At 41.2% G+C, this 26,284-nt stretch overlaps 1 protein-coding gene across 1 annotated transcript in view; it reads left to right on the top strand.

Moving 5' to 3' along the window:
- LOC149448718 (serine/threonine-protein kinase N1-like) overlaps nt 1-25,985 on the top strand; it is a 128,194-nt gene extending 102,209 nt beyond the window's left edge. Inside the window, exons 18-22 of the mRNA XM_089651777.1 lie at nt 17-93; nt 3,079-3,221; nt 6,443-6,550; nt 7,460-7,540; nt 24,009-25,985. Of these exons, the coding sequence (XP_089507903.1) occupies nt 17-93; nt 3,079-3,221; nt 6,443-6,550; nt 7,460-7,540; nt 24,009-24,212 (613 nt within the window). The 3' untranslated portion in view covers nt 24,213-25,985. The remainder of the gene's footprint in view (nt 1-16; nt 94-3,078; nt 3,222-6,442; nt 6,551-7,459; nt 7,541-24,008) is intronic.
- Nucleotides 25,986-26,284: the final 299 nt, after the last annotated feature.

Below are 26,284 nucleotides of genomic sequence, written 5' to 3'. Positions count from 1 at the left end.
CTTTGATTTCTTTCAGGGATTTAAAACTGGATAATCTGCTGCTGGACTCAGAAGGATATGTGAAATTAGCGGATTATGGGCTCTGTAAAGAAGGTTAGTGCTCAGTCTGTCTGTCCGGTTTATGTATGTCTGATATATAGGGTTCTGTACACCATAAGGCCCACTTTATATTAACACAGCAAGAAGAGCAATGAAAATGTGTAAAAAGGAACTCCAAGCAGAAATCATCATTCACTGACTCTTGTACACTGATATCTGATTGGTTGCTAATGGTTTGCAGTACTTTTTTCTTTGAATTTGCCACATATATGTATCTTGTGCAATAAGCTTAAGAGGAGTTCCTGGTATAGATATTTAAAGAATAACTCCACTTTTGTGAAAAAAAATGAATATAGCATATACAATTGCTACACAAGTCATATCATTATTGAATATTATTAAAAATGACTTTCCCTTTCAATCTACAGCGCTGTAATTTTCTGTAAAATATAGTGCAATATGGCAACTTGGAGATGTTCTGTACACAGATGGTGTACAGAAGACCCCTAAGAAATGTCATTTCCTGCTTGTGTGATTGGCTTACTGATTTTCCCAAAAGTCTACACTAAGATACAGATCTGATTGTGGGCATCCCCTGCATCAAAAATGTCATTTTTGGTGAGGGACTTCCAAAGGGAAATCACATCTAAAGGGATACAGATCCTGCCACTTTCCTCATTGAACCCTGCAAGCGAAGGAGCTGATTGATAATTATAAAAACACCCCTATTAGAGTCACTTTGCACATGGACACAGACAAACAAACAGCTATTTCTTCAGAATGACAAAAGGTTTGAATTTGCAATAAAGTTTGTTAAAATCGTTGCAGTGTACATAGATCACCCAGAGGGGACTTTTTTTTTTTTTCAAAAAAAGTGGAGTTACCCTTTAATATAGTTACATTGCTCCAGCCTGGACCAATGCACCTACAGTATGTATATACCATACCTGGCCAATGTCCCTGGAAGCTGGAAATCACTGAAGTAGATCCAACTACTCCTGTGATCTTCACTTGCTTACAGGTCCTATGCTAAACAGTTACCCTGAACACAGGAGGTTGGCTGCTCGGTATGATGTCACTATCCCTGCCTCCCCACCTCGTCCAATCAGAGAACACTTTGCGTTCATGTAGAAAGTGCAAAGCATTTCAATATTTCACTGGAACAGAAAGACACAGATTGCATTAAAAACCTGACATATATTTTAACACCTCCTGAATTTTTTTATTGTTTCTGCCCCCATCAAAAAAAATGCCATCGCTTCCTGTCCCTGTGGCACTGTTTCACAGAAACAATCAGACACAGAGTGCAATAAAAAAATGATACTTTGACCCAGCCCCACCCTGCTAAACACATGGGCTTTTTTCTTTGTTGTCTCAGTCTCAATCAGAGAGATTTCACATCACTTCCTGTCATTCAGAAACCCTTTCACCAGGATAGGAACTGAAGTTAAATCCAACAGGTACACAGACAGGACAACAACCACCTGCAGAAGCCTGATTTTAGAGCAAGAAGAAAAGAAAATGAAACTCCTTTACATCCTGATTTTTATCCCTACAGCTACAATGAGACAACTGAATATCTGTGGCCAGGGATGGCCTCTGGCAAGAATCAGTAGATTCTTGCTGCTGGTTGTAAATGCTGCTTGTACACACTGTGTGTGACCAGCAGCAGCTGTCAGCCACGACTGTCAGATTTGCACTCTGCACAAACCAATGGCAGGCAGTGCTGCTGTTTGCATGTAACTGCTCATCCGAGAAAGTGTGTGTCCAGGGTCAGCATTTCTGCTGAGTTTTGGCTACACACAAACTGGCTCCAGCTAATCAGCCAGGTCTATATATCCATAGCACAGAGTGTTGCTGTTTTCAGAGGTGGCATTTAGCTGCCTCTGCTCACAACAAATTAGCTGCAGATATTTGCCTAACTGCATATTAAACTCTGATGAATAAGGTACTTTCAGCTCCCGAAACGGACTGGTTTGTTACATTAACATACTGTATTTACCTTGCAAAATAGAGCTAGATGCACATCCTACTAAATCATAAAATCAAAAAAAGTGCCACATCCCTTGAACTAAATCAATATGCAAAAATGTAGTAGAATGGGACTTTTGAGGCACACTATTATTCTTTAAAAAATTTACATTTTTATCTCATCCATATGTATAAAAAAAGGAAATATTTCAACAAAACACAACATCAATTATATATAAAATGTTGCAACAACTCATTACAATAAAAACATAAAACAACAGATCCAAGGAGTAATATACAGTAAAGTGGCCCGATGCGTTTCCTGGACAAAGTCCACTTCTTCAGGAGCCAGTATATACACCAATATTCTAAAATAATAACAATAACAAAATGGCACACAGAAGCGGTAGCAAGTCATAGCTACCTGTTCTGGTGTACTGGTCCCCGCTGATCCACCTCTCACATCCATTCCAGGTATGGAGACAAGCATGGCAGAACAGGTTATCTTCCTTCTGTTTTGCAATGCTGCTTCGATCAAATATCCGAGAGAAGCTGAGCGGGTACAGGAGCTGGTGGCATGGTCAGGTTGGTCACAATCTACCTATCTCATGCCTGCAATCAACGAGTTGCTGACCCCTGGTTGAAGAGTGCTCAGGCCTAGCAGCAACTGACTCATAGGTGGAGGTCACATGCTCCCTTATATCCAGAAGCATCTACTAAGGCACAGAAAGGAGTACTGCGGGAGTGATGAAGAGGTGAGTATCAGTGGGTAAGGGGTTGCCTTTTTACAGACACTGTCACTGTGTCCTGAATGGGCAAAGTGACATTTTCTCCTTAAAGTTTAGAACTTGCTGTATAATATATTCTGCATGACTTTATATATTATTTTGATTAATTCAAGACTACCACTTACTCCTATCTTTCTATGTCCCACTTGATGGCTTTTTTACCCACAAAACCTTTCTATATAGTCATTGCAGCTATATATCTCACATGTTAAAGTTTGTCATTCTATTTTTTTTTGCTTATATTGCCCTCCTTATTTTATGTGTATGTTTTTTACATTAGGTATGGGGCCATCTGTTCGCACCTCCACATTCTGTGGCACCCCAGAATTCTTGGCTCCCGAGGTCCTGACGGATGCCTCCTACACACGTGCAGTGGACTGGTGGGGTTTTGGTGTTCTCATCTATGAAATGATGGTTGGAGAGGTAAAAGTCTTTGTTAATGGATCATATGTACAGTGGGGAAAATAATTATTTGGTCCCCCTGCAGATTTTGTAAGTTTGCCCACTTATAAAGAAATGAAGGGTCTATAGTTTTTATCATATGTGTATTTGAAATTATACAGACAGAATATCAACCAAAAATCCAGAAAAAAACACATAATACAAATGTCATAAATTGAGTTGCAGTTCAGTGAGTAAAATAAGTATTTGATCCACAAGCAAAATATGACTTAGTACTTGATGGAGAAACCCTTGTTGGCAAGCACAAGCATGTGAGGTAAGACGTTTCTTGTAGTTGGTTACCAGGTTTGCACACATCTCAGGAGAGATTTTGGTCCACTCTTCTTTACAGATCTTCATTAAACCCTTAAGGTTTCTTGGCTGTCCCTTGGCAACTCGAAGTTTCAGCTCCCTCCATAAATTTTCTGTAGGATTAAGGTCTGGAGACTGACTCGGCCACTCCATGACATTAATGTTCTTCTTCTTGAGCCACTCATTTGTTGCCTTGGCAATATGTCTTGAGTCATTGTCATGCTGGAAGACCCATCCACGACCCATCTTCAGTGTTCTGGCTGACGGAAGAAGGTTCTCATCCAAGATTTTACATGGCAAAGTTGACCTGGGTACATATTGTATTACCAATAGTATGTTTGATGACTGTGGTCCCAACTGCCTTGAGATCATTCACAAGCTCCTCCCATGTAGTTCTGGGCTGATCCCTCACTTTTCTCATGATCATCCTTACCCTATGAAATCTTTCATGGCGCTCCAGACCGATGGCGATTTATGGTTATTTTGTATTTCTTCCATTTGCGAATAATCGCTCCAACAGTTGTCTCCTTCTCACCAAGCTTCTTGATGATGGTCTTGTAGCCCATTCCAGCCTTGAGCAGGTCTACAATCGTGTCCCTGACATCCTTTGACAGCTCTTTGCTCTTGCCAGTGGTGGTGCCCAAGAAAGAGATTCTGTGGATAGGTGTCTTTTATAGATATAATGAGTTGTTGTTAGGAGTACCTTATAAAATTGGCAGGACTAATCTGTGTACCTCATGATCACATAGCCAGTCTGTGGGAGCAAAAACTATTGTTGGTTGGTAGGGGATCAAATACTTATTTTACTCACTGAACTGCAACTCAATTTATAACATGTGTATTATGTGTTTTTTCTGGATTTTTGGTTGATATTCTGTCAACCTATGATAAAAAATGATAGACCCTTCATTTCTTTGTATGTGGGCAAACTTACAAAATCTGCAGGGGATCAAATAATTATTTTCCCCACTGTATGCAGCAGTCCTCTCATTCATGAACATTGGTACCTGGCCTCAACTTTCTTTTGGATTTAAAGTACTACTTCACTTTTTTTCCATGTTTCTATTCAATTTGGTATAGTGAAAGTGGATACTCAAGAAATAGTCCTAATACTATGTATTAATAGCAAAAATTTAGTAGCGTATATATTAGCAAATGTATGTGGATGCCACACTACCTTATCAAGGCCACAGCACACAGCATGGTCCCTATTTTTAGACTGAAACTGGCCACAGACAGACCCTTTTTTGATCAGTCAGCCAGCTGAAGAAGAAAAAAAAAACAGATCCCACCATCCACACAAGCATGGGAGGAATCATCCCCGCTGTGGAATTGTATTGATTGGTGCTCTAGCCTATTGGCTGCAGTGCTGATCAAAAAAAATGTCAAACATTCCCATTCGAATGAAGTTGATCATTAGATCGACTTCTCTTGAGTGGGACTGGCCATACATGGATTGAAATTCAGCCAGTCTCTGCTGAACCAGCCAAAATTCGGTGCACCTATGGCCAGCTTAACAAAACTAATTCCTCCTTAAAGGAGCAGAGACACACCAAGTCAATAACTAGCTTTTTGAAGCAAGGTGCACATTGCCATCCTGTAAGTCTATTAAATGCTGTGTTTTTCCCAGGATGAGCTTTGTTATTCTAGAACAAAGAACTACACTGTGCAGAGAGGCCTTGATGAGGCAGTGTGGAGAGTATGGCTTCCACATGGATTTGCAATTATTTACACTACTACACTACATCTCTTCTATTAATACATATTGTAAGGATTTATGGATGTTACATTGTTAATCACACTACACCTGAGAAAGAGTAGGAATGCTCAAAACTGTGTATAAATTGCAGCAGCTATTTGGAGTGTGTATTCGTGACAGATTGGAACCTGTCTTTTTCCTGCAACTATCCTTTTTTTAAATATGGTAATTGAATCTGACAATTACAGTATCAAATAAAGGCATACTGCCTTCTTTAGGCTGCAGTGCCTATGCAGGCTGAAGGCTAATTTTATCCTCAAATCCTCCATGTGACTACTAGCTGCCTTAGTGCTCTTATGGCCAGGAAGCACTCTGATTGATTTCAGTTTTTGATTGTTAATGGTGATCAGAGTTGTTAGTAATCTACATATTACAGGTGGGAGTGGATTAAACATTGCATGCTGTCACAGAAGAACTGTAGAAACAGTGGAATGCTGCATTTTTGCAAGCATTTCTTAGGCCATAGGTGTCAAACTGGCAGCCCTCCAGCTGTTGCAGAACTACAAGTCCCATGAGGCATTCCAAGGTTGACAGTTACAAGCTTGACTCCCACAGGCAGAGGCATGATGGGACTTGTAGTTCCACAACAGCTGGAGGGACGTCAGTTTGACACCCCTGCCTTAGGCCACTATAGATAACTGTAGACAGCTAATGGGCCTGTATTGACTGATTCGGGATGGTGTCAATAGTACCAGTTTCAGACACTTCTGTGATCCTTAAGAATTTATTGAGAGGTACATTTGACCGGCACTTGAGCTTCTGACATTAAGGATGACCTGCCTAAAGCAGGTTTGGCATTCCCACTGACTGGTATGGGAATGCAAAACCTGTCTGATGCAAACAAAGTCCCATTTATACAAAGATATCCTTCAAATTTAGTATGAAACTTATGAGGTAATGGATCACAATTGATTCTAACTAATATAGCAGTTTAGAAATGAGTGAATATAACAATTCTTAAGATAGACATCAGTTAATAACAAAGATAAAAAAAAGCAAGAGTTTCTTAATTGAAACCAGTGACATTGAGCTATTTCCCGAGGGGCTAGCCAGACTAGATTGGATGATATCCCTCTACTTTCCTGTCTTTCTCTCCTTCTGTCTTTAATAACTTTCTCTTTGTGTATCACAGTCTCCGTTCCCGGGAGATGAAGAGGAGGAGGTATTTGACAGTATCGTCAATGATGAAGTTCGATATCCACGATTCCTCTCTGCTGAGGCCATTGCTGTCATGAGAAGGGTGAGAACATCAACTGTACTAATACTGATGATGGTAATGAAACTATTGAAAGGTGTTTTCAGGAGACAGTGATGATCAAAAATTTTAACCTCATCCAGACAGTAGGTGAGGATGATCCCCCTAATAGGGACACGGTCAAAAGGTGTCAGCAAGTGCTGAAGATAAATACAATTTTACAGTATTTTTTTTTTAAAGTGGGCCTGATTTAAAAAGAACTCTTTATGATCCCCACAGCCACAAATAAAAGTTAAAAGCCTAAGTGCAGTCACTTCAAAAACACAAAAACAGCACAGCACTGCATGCCCCATCTCTGCAGCTTTTTCCAGTGTAGCAGGGGTTAATAGAACTGAGGAGCTGTCACAGGCTATTATCAAGAGTGCCTGACTATGCCTACCTGTTCCACCTAGCTCCCCCATTCATAGTACCTGGTGCTACAGCTTCTATGAATGAAATGTGATCTATGAATGGAGGGGGGGACCTTTCAATCTTCTGCCTTTCCTCAAATCATAGATCGTTTTTCATTCATATAAGCTTTAGTACCAGTTTAGTACCAGTTTTTATGAATAGAGGAGCTAGGTGGAAAGTGTAGGCATAGTCAGGCACTGTGATGGGAGCCTGTGACAGCTCCTCAGTTCCATTATGGTGGTGGGGACATTGAGAAGAATCTTACAAAAAAGTAGTCACCAGCACAAGGTACGTACAGTATCATGCTGACTGCAAGTTATGTCCCTTGTGCTGATGTTTGTGGTTTTTTATTTTTATTTTGACTGCACTTCGGCTTTAAGACACCAAGCCCCAATTTGTAGCCTTACATTTTCTTGGCAACTGTAGGTAACATATGCATTACTTAGCTAAGTGTCTTTGTGAATTGAGCTCCAAAGTGATTTCATGTTCTCTATTTGTCTTCAGTTACTGCGCAGGAATCCTGACAGACGGTTGGGATCTGGAGAGCGTGATGCTGAGGATGTGAAGAAACAGCCATTTTTTAAGGTGAGCTGCTGTATGGTACCAGTATGAAAAGCAGAGACTGACTCCTAGGAGACATCATAGACTATAATCACATAATTCACATTTATACTTTTCACACTAATGCTCTGACCACTTCTGACAAAGAGCAAACCATTAGGTGTGACCCCACTGTGCAGGTTTATAGAGGGGGGTTGGTTGGCTTTTTTGGGAATTTCTATCCACATTAACATCTAATGGAAAGTGGAGTTGAGGCAAGAATATACCTTAAAAAAAGAATTTCTCAACAAGGAAGCAAGACAGAACCACAAATAGATGAATAGAGTGTGAGAGGTCACAGACTAAGAACTAGAAAATACACTATATTGCCAAAAGTATTGGGACACCCCCCATATCATTGGATTGAGGTGTTCCAATCACCTCCATGGCCACAGGTGTATAATATCAAGCCCCTAGGCATGCAGACTGCTTCTACAAACATTTGTGAAAGAATGGGTCACTCCCAGGAGCTCAGTGGGTTCAAGCGTGGTACTGTGATGGGTTGTCACCTGTAAAATAAGTCCATCTGTGAAACTTCCTGGCTACTAAATATTCCACGGTCAACTGTTAGTGGTATTATAACAAAGTGGAAGCAACTGGAAACAACAGCAACTCAGTCATGAAGTGGTAGTCCACATAAAATGACAGATTGGGGTCAGCGCATGCTGAAGCGCACAGTGCACAGAAGTCGCCAACTGTCTGCAGAGTCAATAGCTAAAGACCTCCAAATTTCATGTGGCCTTCAGATTAGCACAACAACAGTGCGTAGAGAGCTTCATAGAATAGGTTTTCTTGGCCAAACAGCTGCATCCAAGCCTTACATCACCAAGTGCAATGCAAAGCATCGGATTCAGTGGTGTAAAGCACGCAGCCACTGGACTCCAGAGCAGTGGAGACGTGTTCTCTGGAGTGACCAATCACGCTTCTCTGTCTGGCAATCTGATGGGCGTGTCTGGGTTTGGCGGTTGACAGGAGAACAGTACTTGCCTGACTGCCTTGTGCCAAGTGCAAAGTTTGGTGGAGGGGGGATTATGGTGTGGGGTTGTTTTTCAGGGGTTGGGCTTGGCCCCTTAGTTTCAGTGAAGGGAACACTTAAGGCGTCAGCATACCAAGACATTTTGAACAATTTTATGCTCCCAACTTTGTGGGAATGGCCCTTTATGGTTTCAACATGACTGCACACCAGTGCACAAAGCAAGGTCCATAAAGACATGGATGGGTGAGTTTGGAGTGGAGGAACTTGACTGTCCTGCACAGAGTCCTGACCTCAACCCGATAGAACACTTTGGGATGAATTAGAGTGGAGACTGCGAGCCAGGCCATCTCGTCCGACATCAGTGCCTGACCTCACAAATATGCTTCTGGAAGAATGGTCAAACATTCCCATAGACACCCTCCTAAACCTTGTGAACAGCCTTCAGAGAGGAGATGAAGCTTTTATAGCTGCAAAGGGTAGGTCAACTCAATATTGAACCCCGTGGACTCTGCTGTGATAATGACAGCGGCAGAGGCTGGGTGACAGAACTGGCACCTAAATGGAGCTACTGCAGGTCCAGAAGGGACAGTAACAGTGGTCTGATTCTGGGCCGCGGTGGATGCAGAGAAGAGAAGATTGCAGATAGACAGGTACAACATACTGTATATAAGAGGATTTGTTTCATCTCTGTGTATCACCTGAGGCCAGTCACTTCACTGGGTATACAGTATGTAAGGGTTTGCAACCTGTAAAAATTTCCATCAGCACACTATTCTTATTGAAGGATTGTCTTATGTAGATATCAGTGGAAAGGTATCACCAACCAGAGTTTAGGGACTGTGTAGGTCCCCTTTATCAAGGCACAAGGCCTGTGCCCTGTGTAGTCATCCAACTCTGGTTTGAAAATGTCTACACGGATTTTGAGATACAGAATTGCCTTCTTGTAACTGAGGGTATTTACTGTACATGTCCTCACTTCCAGCAAAAAACCCAAAAACAAGGAGCTCAGTCTCTGATTATGGGTAAGTAGGCAGAGGCATTAAAATTATTTCTTTGTGCATCTTTTACCCATCTGTGCATCCAGAACCACCAGTGTATAGCAAAGATATAGCCATAACTTTACAGAGCCAGCATTGCCAACTTGCATACAACTGTTTCAGGCTTCTTAGCCCTCAGCAGTGCAGGATATAGCTTTACTGTCTCTCAGAGGTAGGTACTTGTGTATAGTACAACCATTAGGATTACGGATTATGAAGATGAAATAAGGGACTTCTTTCCTGGTCAGTACATTTGTGGAGCCCTCATTAGATTATTTTGTTACCGTCACACTGCTTGCTGCAGAATGCTTCTGTGTACGTCTCAAACAGCAGCATAAGGGACTAGTGATAAGCTGAACATACCTAGGTTCTGTTCAAGCATGATATGGGGAACATTGCTAAAAATCAGGTGCCAAATATAAGCTGCACTGAAATCAATAGGCACTGAATGTTTAAAAAAAACAGTAATGGCCATTTTATAGGCTAATGGGCAAAGTATTGTCAAAATAATGGCATGGAAGCCAGGTAATTTATACCCTTCAGGTCTGATGTGAGGTTTAAGGGGGACACTACACATAAAAAGCAAAAAACAAATGTTATGAGCTCCCCTTTGGGTCTGGTGTGGATTTTAAAGGTTAACCCTAAGCAAAAAAGCAGCATGGCAGGCAAAGTAAGGGCAGAATGAAACAAACAGTAATAGTGCTACTACCCATACATCCTGAATTGAGAAAGACCATGGGTGCCCCATCAACAGCTGCAGATAAATGACTAAAGCTGTGTAGGCTGAAACACCTCAATTTTCTGAATATGCAATTTTTATACTGTGGTCTTCTAATAAATGCAAGAATTTAAAGAGCATCTATGGTCGTGCGGATCCTTCCCTACCTAAGGGCAAAATGACCATGGGTCCACCTCCTGAAGTATACAAGACAACAAGCCTTCAAGGTACCTTGCCAGTGGCTACGGTCCTTGTCCCAAAGCTGATGAAGACAAGGACCTCTTCCTCACAACCCTGGCCCAGTGGTTGCAGGTGGTCTGCGTGGGATTTGTTCTGCTTTAATCTTTAGGCTGTCAGCAGATCCCCCTCTACATTTTCGCCACAGAAAAGAAAGCAACTGAGCATGTGCAAAGCTGTGTGAGACAATGTATTACTGGATTTTAAACAGCGTAGGCACTTATTTTTAATGTTTTAAATAGCTATACATGCAAAAGAGGCCAGTCTGAAGTGATCTAGAAGGACTTAATTTTCTGACCAACGTTCCACCTTAATCATGATATCAGTCGCCCTCCAGAAACAAGACGACAACCCTAACACCACAGCACCACTCACTGTATAACAGCTCCCCGATCTGTCAACATCAATATAAAGGGAGGGGCGGAGATAGTGGTGACATCATTTGTCAGGTATGACTGTGACTATAATTTCCCAATGTTATTCCTCAAATAATGCTACGTGGACCAAGCACTTGACTCATCCCTAATAGGGTCTGTATGCGCCATTACCATGACACACACTGATTACACATTCTTAGTGTATTTCTTCCCGATTTTACATGTATGCAGTCTGCTGTGTGTCCTTTTATAATCATCATTTATACTGAGTGCTACAACTTTATTTACAAAAGACGTCATGCATACATTTACTTATAAATTCAGGATGTGGATACATGCAGAACAAAATATAATTAGCCTAATCAATAGGATTCTGATATATTTAACTTTAGCGTGCAACTCTTCAACAGCACAATTGCTAAGTTCAGTCCTTGAAATTCTGAATTCATACCCATTACAAAGTCCTATATCCCTCACCTGTCTGAAGCATTGTGATCATATCAACCACACAACCTCTTTCTTTCAGGTGGGCATCCTATTGAGCTTAACATTAAAAAAATTGGTAGAAGACTAGGTTTCACATCAGATTATACATTTGTAGTGTAATAAGGCCACTCTATTCTGTTATTACTGCATAAAGTTTAACTTCTCCTTGTAAGCCTTTGAGATAGATCTGCTGCTTCCTATTGAGCGGCTCTAAGTGTTCAGCTATTTCTCTGTAAAAGAATAAACTGCCCTACAGGGACACCTTTAATTGTTTGTTTCTTGATGATAACGTTCCGCATGTAATAAAGAATTCCCAGATGAGGTTTCCTGTACCACCATCTGGATAGATCCATCTACATTATTTCCTTTACGTGTAAGACAGAAGAAAATATATATCAGCGGTTCCTAAACACCCTGAGAATTTCATTTAACTCAGGCTCACAAAGCTAGTTTTCTATTGTAATGTCACTTTTGTTTTTAAGTTGGCCATACATGGTTATGTTTTTTCCGAATCTCATTGAATATTAGTTCATCAGAACATTTTTTGCCATTGTTGAATCAACTAATTTAGTTGGAAAGCCCTTGGCCCAGATGAGCTATTTGAATGGAATCCCAGACATATGAAACTTTTTTCATTACGATATGTTCAATTTTTTCCAAGCGAAAACCGCATTCACATTTAGAATTCCTTTCATTCGATAACTCCTTCTAGTTTTTTCATCACTACAGTCAGAAATAAATGTCGATCGACTTCACTAACCATTAGAAAAAGTGGCCAGCTTTATACTATGCTTTACATACTTTATACTGTAGCTCTGACAGCCAATCTCAACCAAGGTTCCCTGTAACCCTGGGGTTCCTCCAGAGGTTACTATTGGTTCCTTGAGAAGAGAGCAGTGGCAGATTGATCTCCAGCCTACTCTGACCACTGATGTAAAGGTCACTTTTACAGTTACCACCAATGCTACACTAACCATCAATGTAAGGGCCACTTCTACACTGACCACCAATATAAAGGTCACTTCTATACTGACCACTAATGTAAGGGTCACTTCTACACTGATCATCAATGAAAAGGGTCACTTCTACACTAACCAGCAATGTAAGGGTCTCTTTTATACTGACCGCCAATGCAAGGGTCATGTCTACACTGACCATAAATTTAAGGATCACTACAGTGACTACTGATGTATGGGTCACTTCTACACTAACCACCAATGTGAGTATGTGAGTATCACTTCTACACTGACCGCAAATGTAAGGATCACTTCTACTTTGACCACCAATGTATGGGTCACTTCTACACTGACCACCCATGTAGGGGTCATTTCTACACTGGCCACCAATGAAAGGATCACTTCTACACTGACCACCAATGTAAGATTAATTTCTACACTGACCACCAATGTAAGGATCACTTCTACACTGACCACCAATGTAAGGATCGCTTCTACACTGACCACCAATGTAAGATTCATTTCTACACTGACCACCAATGTTAGGATCACTTCTACACTGACCACCAATGTAAGGATCACTTCTACACTGACCACCAATGTAAGATTTATTTCTACACTGACCACCAATGTAAGGATCACTTCTACACTGACCACCAATGTAAGATTCATTTCTACACTGACCACCAATGTAAGGATCGCTTCTACACTGACCACCAATGTAAGATTCATTTCTACACTGACCACCAATGTAAGGATGGCTTCTACACTGACCACCAATGTAAGGATCATTTCTACACTGACCACCAATGTAAGGATGGCTTCTACACTGACCACCAATGTAAGGATCATTTATACACTGACCACAGATTGTCATAGTGGTCTTCAGTCTTTTAAAATCTTCAGCTTCTATTAAAAGAATAAAAACCAATTCTTGCGCTAAGTGTACCTAAAGAAAACGTAAATTAATAAATACAAATGTGAAAAGCTCAGCGCCAAAGATATAATAAATAATTATCCAGCTGCAGTAATTAAACTCACTGTGGAATGTGCAGAGAAACAAATAGGTGTATGACCACTCTCTAAATCTCAACTGTTAAACTATCTAAAACAAGAAAAAGTGGTAAAATATTATATATATATATATATATATATATATATATATATATATAAAACAAAATGTTCACTTATAAATATTGTGCAGCTCAGTTTTACAAACAATGTGAATGTCCGCCAGGTGCAAAATTAAATAAATTATATATATATATATACATATATATATATATATATATATACATACAGTGCCTTGAAAAAGTATTCATACCCCTTGAAATTTTTCACATTTTGTCATGTTACAACCAAAAACGTAAATGTATTTTATTGGGATTTTATGTGATAGATCAACACAAAGTGGCACATAATTATGAAGTGGAAGTAAAATGATAAATGGTTTTCAACATTTTTTGCAAATAAATATGTGAAAAGTATGCCATGCATTTGTATTCAGCCCTCGGAGTCAGTACGTTGTAGAACCACCTTTCTTTTTCTTTTTGGGGATGTCTCTACCAGCTTTGTACAGATTGGATGGAGACCGTCTGTGAACAGCAATTTTCAAGTCTTGCCAGATTCTCAATTGGATTTAGGTCTGGGCCATTCTAACACATGAATATGCTTTGATCTAAACCATTCCATTGTAGCTCTGGCTGTATGTTTACGTTCATTGTCTCCAACCATCTTCCCATCAACTCTAACACATGAATATGCTTTGATCTAAACCATTCCATTGTAGCTCTGGCTGTATGTTTAGGGTTGTCCTGCTGGAAGGTGAACCTCTGCCCCAGTCACACATTTTTTGCAGACTCTAGCAGGTTTTCTTCTAAGATTGCCCTGTATTTAACTCCTTCCATCTTCCCATCAACTCTGACCAGCTTCCCTGTACCTGCTGAAGAAAAGCAACATAGTGTTGCCACCATCATATTTCACGGTTGGGATGGTGTGTTCAGGGTGATGTGCAGTGCTAGGTTTCCACCACACATAGCATTTTGCTTTTAGGCCAAAAAGTTCAATTTTGGTCTCATCTGACCAGAGCACCTTCTTCCACATGTTTGCTGTGTCCCCCACATGGCCTCTTGCAAACGGCAAATGGGACTTCTTATGGCTTTCCTTCAACAATGGATTTCTTCTTGCCACTCTTCCATAAAGGCCAGATTTGTGGAGTGCACGACTAATAGTTGTCCTGTGGAAAGATTCTCCCACGTGAACTGTGGGTCTCTGCAGCTCCTCCAGAGTTACCATGGGCCTCTTGGCTGCTTCTCTGATTAATGCTCTCCTTGTCTGGCCTGTACGTTTAGGTGGACGGCCATGTCTTGGTAGATTTGCAGTTGTGCCGTACTCTTTCAATTTTTGGATAATGGATTGAACAGTGCTCTGAGATGTTCAAAGCTTGAGATTTTTTATAACCTAACCCCGCTTTAAACTTCTCCACAACTTTATTCCTGACCTGTCTGGTGTGTTCCTTGGCCTTCATGATGCTACTTGTTCACTAATGTTTTCTAACAGACCTCTGAGTGCTTCACATAGCAGCTGTATTTATACTGAGATTAAATTACACGCAGGTGGACTTTACTAATTCGGTGACTTCTGAAGGCAATTGGTTTTAAATTGTAGTTAGGGGTATCAGAGTAAAGGGGGCTGAATACAAATGCACGCCACACTTTTTAGATATTTATTTGTAAAAAATTTTGAAAACCATTTATCATTTTCCTTCCACTTCACAATTATGTGCCACTTTGTGTTGGTCTATCACATAAAATCCCAATAAAATACACTTACATTTTTGGTTGTAAAATGACAAAATGTGGAAAATCTCAAGGGCTATGAATACTTTTTCAAGGCACTGTATATATGTATATGTATGTATATATGTGTGTGTGTGTGTATATATATATATATATATATATATATATATATATATATATATATATATATATATATATAAAATTTTGATGCTCTTAGCATAAAGGTGTGACGTCAAAGCACCCAGTGTCCTTCACCTCTTAAAGTAAATGGCTCAGCTCTTTCAACACAACTTCAAAAATACACAGTAAAAATTAGTTCCTTTAAAAGGTATCGTACACAATGCAATCCATTTCCAATCCTGTTCAAGCACTATGCAGTCTTTAACAGCCAATGATGGGTTGATAGATCCACTCTCTTCATTAGTGGGCTTGTAAGGTTCTTGCATTTCAAGACCATTTGCCAACATGTCAAAAGAAAGGAAGGCTTCATAGTGTAAAACATCATAGGTACACTCCCATTGCCATGTGTCATCCCTGACACTAAGGAGGGATGCACATATACAAGTAAAGCCACCAGCTCCAGCTGTGAATACAAGCTGCGGCTCAAAGTGGCTCTGCCAAACATGTTTTGACGTGTCCTCATCAGAGGAGAGTGTTGCTCTGCCTAACATGTTTTGACGTGTCCTCATCAGAGGAGAGCGTGGCTCTGCCTAACATGTTTGGATGTGTCCTCATCAGAGGAGAGCGTGGCTGTGCCTAACATGTTTCAAAGCATTGTCGTTAGAGGAGAGCATGGCTGTGCCTAAGATGTTTCAACGTGTCATCCTCAGAGGAGAGCGTGGCTCTTCCTAACATGTTTCAATGTGTCATTGTCAGAGGAGAGCATGGCAGTGCCTAACATGTTTCGACATGTCGTCATGAGTGGAGAGCATGGCTCTGCCAACATGTTTTGATGTGTCGTCATCAGAGGCAGCATATCGAAACAGGCAGAAATATGGAGCAATTCATAAATACGACACACTAATGGTTTGAATACAAGACCTAAAACATTTATTAAAAAGCCACTCAGATGTACATAGAAATGCAGCACTTCCAGTGGATATAACATCACCAAACTCCGCCCAACATGTTTCGTCCATCCACAGACATCAGAAGAATGCAGTTTTCTGGATGGACGAAACATGTTGGGTGACGTTTTGTGAGGTCATGTCCGCTGGAAGTACTGTGGTGGCCATTTTGGATTTTCTTCTGCTGACTTTTCCGTGTTTCTATATACATGTGAGTGGCTTTTTTTAATACATCCTTCCTTTTTATTAAAAATTACTGCACTATGGGATATGCTTCTGTGTTCCTCTTCCATTACATGTGTTTATGAGCTCAAGTTGGTGTTGCTAGATACTACAGGCTGTCAAGGCTGTATTTCAGCCACGCGTTCTTAGCTCTCTTTTAAATTAGAAATCCTACGGTTCTGGTAAGAGTGTTTGCTGCACTTCGAGACACCTGTCATGGACACTCAATGTGTTGAATTGTTACCTGTGGGACTGCACCTGGCATTTTATATTCAGTGTTATATAGCACTGTCTTTATTGGGGACATTGTCACTAATATTTGCACATAAATTGTATTATGTTTGTTTTTTCACCTATTATCTGTTATGATTTGAGCACATATGTTATATGATTATCAGCACTTATATTTTATTGGCATTTAGGATCGTCGCAAGTCAACCAAGTTTATTAGCACACCTGTTTCAAAGTATTCATTAAAATAATAGCTGGTGATCCTGACAGTGAAAGTCCTGGATCAGGCACTTTCTGTCACAGGGTGACAGCTCTTTTCCAGCTATGCTCCTGCTTTGTCACCTTGTCACATGGCCACCTGGTGGACACTGTAAGTGGTCGTGCTGACACACATTGCGCAGCGTGGTCCAAAGATACCACTTTCAGGAAGCTGGTCCAGAGCAATAGTGTGCAACTACTAGTTTGTGTGAGTGCATATGGACAGAAAGTGGTTGAAGGAGGCAGGAGGAGATTGGCAGTGCTGCGTTTGGCACATGTTTATGATACATAGGGCTTCGGCAAACTAGGGCGCTGCATTGAAAAGCAGAAGTATGGCCATACCTAGGCCATACCATTGGTTTAAAAAAAAAACAATACATTTATAAAGCACAGTATATTTTAGACATGTGCATTGTGTTGTGTTGATTTCAGACATCCCAAGCTGGAAGAGAGAGAAAAAACTGAAATAAAGTTTTGTTTAAAGGATAAGTTCACCTTTTGACAAAAATAATAAATGCACATTTTCTTGCAGGTAAAAAAATGTGCATTTATTATTTTTGGTTGCAGGAGCCTGTAAAGCATTGTACCAGCAATCAGAAGATTGCTGGTGCCATGCAGGTTACCTGCAGACCTGTCAGTACATCTGCTTGCCTGTACTGGATGTACAGGCAAACAGGTATACTGACATGAAGATTCAATGAACTACCACGAACATCTACAGCGCCATGGTAGTTCATTGAGAACTACAAGCCAACAACCGCTAAGGCTGTCGGGACTTGTTGGTCATACATTCACACAACTCTGTGAATAAATGATGCGGCCATGTGGGTAGAGCCCCGGACGGCCACACTGTTTTTAACATGTAATAGATTATATGGGGAACTTCTCCCCGTACTGCTGTCACAGGGAGGGGGGGATCGGGCAGCAGCTGCAGCAATGGGAGCATGTTACATGTCCCACCCTAAAAACAGGTGGAACATGTTCCCAAAGGTAAACCTATCCTTTAAATAAAACCTGGAGAAAAGACAGGTCTTGTGACCTGCTAAAGTCACATGACCATCCCTCTTCCAATTACAAAGGTCTATCTGATATGTTACAGAGAAGTCTGGAAGATATCGCAGGCTGCAAACCACCCCCTAATTTTTATAAATTAGGTGGGCCATTGTAGGTAGTAGCCCGGCAAAATATACTGGGGAGCAGACAGAGATATTCGCTGTCTGTAATAAATTGGGCTCCTAAGTGTTGTCCAGTTAGGATTTAGATCAAATTTAATTCATAAAGGTGCAATATACTTTTTTTTAGCTTTTTTAGTTATTTTAACACCACTACTTCTTTTATGTCATGATAATTTTCTCCCAACAATGTTCAATTCACAAACTTAAATTTCACTGAGATACCTAATCCGTATCCACATGAAATTTATTATTATAGCTGATCCTAGGCACCAAATTTCACATTTTGTTTATTCTTTTCCAGGAAGAGAGAAAATCTCTGCAAATTAATAATTCCTTGGGGCCCCACAGATCACCAGAGTGTTGCCATTGGAAAATTTCCCCTCTATTACTTTTCTGGGAACAACCCAAAATGTGGGTTCTTTTACTTCCACTTTTGATGATAATGGTAACTAGGACAAGTAGAGAGGGTTAATCTCTCTAGTGGGTGCACAGTCAGCAATAAAAATCTGACAGGTGTTCTAATCCATATCAGCTCTGTCCAAACTAATTAAAAAAAAATACATTTAGTTATACTTGAATGATGTGCAGCAAAACAAAAAGTGTTTAAAGTCTTAGGATTTTCTTTTGGAAAACAGCCACATCCTGAGTAGAAAATCCTGTCCCCTGCCAGCATGCTGCAGTGTGCCCCATGTGATTGTAACGTGACATGATCCAGCAGCTCCGTCTCTCTGTGTCAGTGAATGGTGGGTGCAGGGGAGAGGTGGGAGCGTGGACATCAGCTGGGCCATAGAAGCCTATGGGAGATGTCACAGCTGTTATTGAGCTCAACCTTACACAGGGGATCCGGAGCTGCAGGATCACAAGACCGGACCAGACTAAGTATACAGATCTTTTCTGTACAAAGTATGCAGAATAGGGGGAAGGGAACATTTTTAAGAATAGTTAAGTTTTCATCTTTATTGCAACTTTAATGCACCTGGAAAGTATTTAACTGATTGAAATTGTTCAAATGGGTTTTAATTTGCATATTTTATATCTGAAAAATTTAGGAAAATATCTGTTCAGCTTAAAGTAAATCTGAGCACTTGCTATGATTATTTAAAAACTAAGGAACAGCTTGCCCGATGGTGTGAATGGTGCGATACACAAGAACACAGACCTTGAACGTCACAGGAAACCCAATCCATATCCTGCTCCCATTGTTACTGTTGTAATTCACCCAACGACTGTTCTGAATCTCTGAGATAACTGGGCATATTTTTCTCTAGATAGCTGGAGATAATTAGATAGAAAATGTCCCTGTAGGGCAATTTATCCGTTTTCAGAGAATTCTTCCAACACTCTCTAAAGAAAGCGGCGGAGCTATCAAATATATTTTTAATGAGATGTTTTCCTTTATGGACTATTATTAGTAAAATAGAGAATCACACAGAATAAAGACAGGGCCTCTTTACTCTTGAACTTTGAAAAAAGAAAAAAAATAACTGTTGTGATGTGAAACTTATTGTTTTAATCTTGGACAATAAAGGAGAAAAAGCAGGCTGATGAGGTTTTTCCTACAACACAAACCCTAGGAACACGCCCTACCAGTAAGCAAAGGGGACCAGAGTGCTTTGTCTATACTTTCAAAACAGCAGCCTTATTTTGCATGCATGTTGAAGCTGCATGGCCACCTCAAGGTGCAGCTTCAAAGTGGAGCTCCACCCAAAAGGGGAAGCTCCGCTTTAAGCCTTTGTCCCCCGCTACCCATTAAGGATTGGCATCTTTGGGGAGCAGGTACCCGAATTTGACTGGTACTCTCTCCCACTCTTGCTGAGATCGCCTAGGCCAGTGGTCGGCAAGCCGCGGCTCGCGAGCCACATGCGGCTCTTTACCCAGTCTAATGCGGCTCTTCTGTGTGCCGGGCGCCTGCTCCCCTCCCTCCTCTCGGTCGGCCGCTCCCCTGCCTCCTCTCGGTTGGCAGCCCCAAAAGTCCGCGCGGACATTTTAATCCAGCCTGCGGATGTGGCTGTCAGGATGTGTGTAGGCGGGGCAGCGTGCCGAACGTGAGGGGAGGGGAGCTAGGCTCCTCTCACAGTCCGCCCTGAAGACCCGAACGGCGCGGGAAGACAGCGAGAGGAACGCAAAAGGTAAGTGAATTGACACGGGGGACTTGGCTTACTAGAAGGGGGGGGGGAATAGTACTGTGGGGGATGAAATACTATATGAGGGATGAATTACTTTATGAGGGATGAAATACTATATGGGGGGATGAAATACTATATGGGGGGATGAAATACTATATGAGGGATGAAATACTATATGAGGGATGAATTACTATATGAGGGATGAATTACTATATGAGGGATGAAATACTATATGGGGGGATGAAATACTATATGGGGGGATGAATTACTATATGAGGGATGAAATACTATATGGGGGGATGAAATACTATATGAGGGATGATATACTATATGGGGGATGAATTACTATATGAGGGATGAATTACTTTATGAGGGATGAAATACTATATGGGGGGATGAAATACTATATGAGGGATGAAATACTATATGAGGGATGAATTACTATATGAGGGATGAAATACTATATGAGGGGATGAAATACTATATGGGGGGATGAAATACTATATGGGGGATGAAATACTATATGAGGGATGAAATACTATATGAGGGATGAAATACTATATGAGGGATGAAATACTATATGAGGGATGAAATACTATATGGGGGGATGAAATACTATATGGGGGGATGAAATACTATATGGGGGGATGAAATACTATATGAGGGATGAATTACTATATGAGGGATGAAATACTATATGGGGGGATGAAATACTATATGGGGGGATGAAATACTATATGAGGGATGAATTACTATATGAGGGATGAAATACTATATGGGGGGATGAAATACTATATGAGGGATGAATTACTATATGAGGGATGAAATACTATATGGGGGGATGAAATACTATATGAGGGATGAAATACTATATGGGGGGATGAAATACTATATGAGGGATGAAATACTATATGGGGGGATGAAATACTATATGAGGGATGAAATACTATATGAGGGATGAAATACTATATGAGGGATGAATTACTATATGGGGGATGAAATACTATATGAGGGATGAAATACTATATGAGGGATGAAATACTATATGGGGGATGAAATACTATATGGGGGATGAAATACTATACGGGGGATGAAATACTATACGAGGGATGAAATACTATACGGGGGATGAATTGCTATGGGGGATGAATTACTATATGGGGGATGAATTACTATGGGGGATGAATTACTATATGGGGGATGAATTACTATATGGGGGATGAATTACTATGGGGGATGAATTACTATGGGGGATGAATTACACTATGGGGGATGAATTACTATATGGGGGATGAATTACTATGGGGGATGAATTACTATATGGGAGATGTATTTTCAGTTTTAAAAATGTGGCTCTCAAAATAAATTTCAATCATGGTTTTGGCGAGATTTGGCTCAGTTGAAAAAAAAGGTTGCCCACCACTGGCCTAGGCGACCGGAAGCGGAAGTTGTCCTTCCCCCCTCCCTCCCTGTAGTCTTCTAGGACACGTGACAGGTCCCAGAAGATTACGGGGCCATTCACAAAGTGCAGCACTTCTCGCACATGTGCAGTGGGCACCCGACTGTGAAGCCACAAGCTGTCACAGCCGGGTGCCCACACTGAAGATTCCGGCGCCAGGGAGAGAAGATAGCCAGTGAAACCAGCGGTGGTGAAGACACCCCTGGACCGAGGGACAGGTAAGTGGCTGTATTTTAAAAGTCAGCAGCTACAATTTTTGTAGCTGCTGACTTTTTTTTTTTTTTTAGGTGGAACTCCACTTTAATTAAAGCAACAGGTTTATTTTTATCCCCCCACTTGACCAGTAAATATTCATATTTTATTTACTCCCTCCACTGCTTCTTTAAACCATGAAGAAAGAAGCCCTATACAAGCTGTAAGTTTTTGCACTATTTTATTATTAAAGTAACATTAAACCTTCCTTTTTTTTAAATTAAAATACCAAACATGTTATACTTACCTGCTCTGTGCAATACATTTGTACAGAGCAGCCCCAATCCTCCTCTTCTGGGGTATCCCGATGGAGCACCAGGCCCCTCCTCTTCAGGCGTTTTTCATGAGGGCGCCTTTGTGGGCTTGCTCCTGTGTCTTTCTGTCTGGGTCTATTGACATAGATAGGACGGCCCCACCCCTGCCACGTCATTTGATTGACAGCTGTAATCAATCTGCCCACTGAGGAGGGAGACAGTAGCGAGAGCAGCTGCTGTCATGCACATCACTGGACCGGATTGGGCTTAGGTAAGCATAAGTAGGAAGCTGGTGAGCACAGAAGGTTTTTCACATTAATGCATAGAATGTATTAAAGTATAAAAAACCCTAAGGCTTTACAACCAATTTAAGCTCTGGTGGCTGGAGCAAAACATGTCAGGGGGCGTGGCTTTGGTGGAGACACATGGGCTGAGACTGTTTTTAAGTCTACATTAGATTGGCTGGATGGAAGTGCTGCTGTCAGAGATGCTGGTGTGACCAGAAGTGTGTGGACTGACACAGGGAAACGTAGGCTTCAGATATAGTAAATAATATAATTTATTGAGACTAACAATACAAATATAAACGCAGTGCACCAAACCCCAAGCTAACACAAATACATACAACAAGGTGAAACAAACCCAAACCTAAACTGATATAGATACACAGGTACATACACATATAGAGCACAACGTAGTCAGGCAGGCTGGGTCGATAACTATCGGGCAGGTAGGTACAGGAGGAGCAGGCGGAGAGAATGGTCAGGGTCACAAGCCAGGGATCAAACAGGAGAAGTCAGCAGAGGTCAGGATCAGGCAGGGTCAGCAACAAGTCAGGCAGAAACAGGAATGCAGGTTACAAGATACAGGGGCCCATGGAAAAACACACACCAAGGCACAGACTGCAGGTCTGGCCATCCCTTAAATACACCACCTGCAATCAGCCCCAGGTGATGGCTAATTGCCGAAGTGAACCTCTGGTTGTTGAGAGCACCCGCTGGCCAGCCCTGGTACTGCAGCCCACAAGGCAGGTGAGTCCCACCACTATTGGCAAGTCCATTCCTGACAGTTGCGCTTCTTTAATTTTATATATGCATCACTCAAAATAATTATAGTCAGTCTAGAGCTAAGGACTCTCTCCTCATGTGATAGTGCTGGGCCAACCCACTATGGGGTGACCCCATCTAATCCATGAAACTTACTTTTGGTAATAGGGCTGTCCATCACAGTGATGGAGCCAATAGTAAAGCAGGCTATACATGGATCGAAATTTGGCCGGTTCATCAGGAGGATGACATCAACACAGAAGCGCGGCAGGAGAGCAACGATATCTGGGACAGCGTAGCAGTGCTGAATCAGTGGTCCCACATCATAAATCAGCAGCAGCTAGGGACCTGGATGGGAGACTTAGGCGAGTGTATCTGGCTTCACAAGGTAAAGGGGAAAAATTTAGGAGGGGGTCTGGTCAAAAATAGTTTTTGCCCACAATGAGGCTTTAAAGTAAACCTGTCATAGGAGAAATGTAGAGGCAGCCTTTGCCTTTGCTGACCTTCTTTTGAATATTCTCTACTCTCTTGTCTTCAATACTATTTACTACTTTACTGGCTTTATTCCAGTTCCCCTAAATGTATTGTCTCTCCTTTCTTTGGATGTAATACACATCTGTTTCTACCTGTAGAAAGTGGGAAATATAAATTTGGAATGTACTTTTAATAAGTGAAAAGCTAATACGATGAATTGGATTGTCCCCTTATGGGCATCATAGACAAAATACGAATTTGACCTGAAAGCCTGTCTTATTATGCCACTTCTCTTTTCTCTCAGGATCTGGATTTCGAGGCTCTCCTTGCCCGTCGCCTGCCTCCACCCTTTACCCCATGTGTAAAAGGACCACATGACATCAGCAACTTTGACCCTGAGTTTACATCTGAAGGACCAGAGCTGACTCCACCTCGGGAACCTCGACATTTAACCCCTCAAGAACAAACCATGTTCAAGGGCTTCGATTATGTGAGGGACGGGGCCTAGGAGCATGTGATATCCTCCTACTGAGTTTCTCTTTACTTTTCTTCAGCAGACTTTTTTGATTCTCAAGACCAAACTTCACTTTTTCATTTTTCTGTCTTTTAAGGTTGTTGACAAGTTGAATCACACAACATCTTCCATATTTCTAAGTGGCACATTAGCTTCACCAGAAAGCTCAGTACTGCAGACCTTCTGTGGTCATTACAAGACCAAATAATGGTGTCACAGCCTTTTTAATGGATTCCCTAGAATGTAGAATGTACAAATAATTGGGCAATCTAATTCTGAGATTGACCTTCATTATGGACTTTTGAGAAGGCTACTGCCTGGAAATGCTACCAAGAAAGGTAAAAAACGGATGCAATCCATCAGTGTTCATGAAAAACTAAAAATCAGATATTTGGTGGGGCTTGCATTTAAAGTGGGCTTGTCAGCTTTTTAAAACATATACAACCCACCCAAGGCTAGGCTCCACAAGGTTCTTGTTATTGCCCATAGCTATAAAACCTTCTTTGTACCCCCCACTGATTTAAATTCACTTGGTTACTGGATAATACCTGCCAAATACTTTTCCTTCTGAGCAATGAGAGAAATGCAGTGCCAACTGCCCATAGGGCTTCTTGCTGAGAAAGAACTACAGACCAATGAGCAAGCCACTATACTTCAAAGGTAGCCACTCTGTATAAGAAGCTGAATGGTCCCTTAGATTCGGTATTTGCTAGTGTGATATGGCCAAAACAGCTCACTTGACAGAGAAGTCAGAGATAGTGTATGTAAACCATAACAATGAACTTCTGGTATTATCTCATTTTGGTTTGTGAAATATTATATTGAAAGCATTTTGGTACATCTATTTTGTAAGTGCAAAAAATTCCTGTTGATCTGTTCAGAAATTCAGAGCTGTCCTGTGCCATCTGCCTTCGTAACTCAAATTGATTATCTAGCCCCCCCCCCCCCCGCCTCATTCTTACCTAGGACTACAAGCAATTAGTTACTATGATGTGGATAAGAAGGCAATGGGAGTGGTTGAGTAGTTTAGCAAAAGACAATGGCTAGGGATGACACCACTCAGTCCACAAAATGCTGTGTGTTGTCAGCCCACAATATGAAATTAATGGCTGACTGCATTTCTGGCAAATCAACAGGTAATTTTCTAAACTTGCAGGGTCCCAAAAGTTTTGAAACATGGGAAAATGTGCTTTTTTTGCACAGTACTGCATTTTTTTTAAATTTTACCTTGACATATGCATTAAAAAGGACCTCAGGAAAAAATGATGGTGCGGGCATCACTGCATGTTCACCCATAAACGTCAAAAAAGCCATTTCAAAGAATTAGAGGCAGTGGTGACATAGCCCTAGACGCACAGGTCCACCCTGGGAAGGCCATGTCACCAGTGCCCCTGGAAAGACCCCACCTAATCTCATGCATGCACTGTATGAGATCAAGGAGGCTTGTTATTGAATGATACGAAGCTGCTTCACAGCTTACGTCAATACGTTGTTCAATAACAAGCCAGCCCGCATATATCCCCTGTCTGCTTAAAGCTCATATAATAAAGTGACGTAAAATCAGTGAAGTGCATGAAGCATGGTTTTCGGGCTAACATAGGTCTCAGTAATTCAACTTATAGTATTGGCTGTTATGCAGTTTTTACAGTTTAAATTGGCTGACATGTTCACTTTAAGTCCCCGCAAAAGTCTTCCCTTGCTCATACTAATTTTTAACTTTCTTTATACCTGAGGCCAATCTATGTAAATAAAGATCTTTATAAACAACTAGATTATTGGGATACATTTGTGGAAAGAATGGGGCGCTGGCCAATTAGGTGTTTGCTGCAATGGACCCGTTTTTGGATGCAGTGGGGGTTATTTACTAAAATGGGAGCGTGCAAAATCTGGTGCAAGTCTTCACAGAAACTAATCGGCTTCCAGGTTTTGGTGTCCGTTTATGAACCAGCGGTAATAGAACGCTGCTCAGTTCTCCGGCATTCTCGGAGAACACTGTTCTCCTGTGAATGCAGTTTATGAAGCAGTTCTCCGAACGAAGGGAGAACGATCTCCAAACGCTGGAGAAC

Source organism: Staurois parvus, unplaced genomic scaffold, assembly GCF_062004578.1.
Source record: "Staurois parvus isolate SC_StPar_1 unplaced genomic scaffold, SC_StPar_1.0 ptg000662l, whole genome shotgun sequence".
NCBI classification, from domain to species: Eukaryota; Metazoa; Chordata; class Amphibia; order Anura; family Ranidae; genus Staurois; species Staurois parvus.
This window is presented reverse-complemented; position numbering and strand designations above follow the sequence as displayed.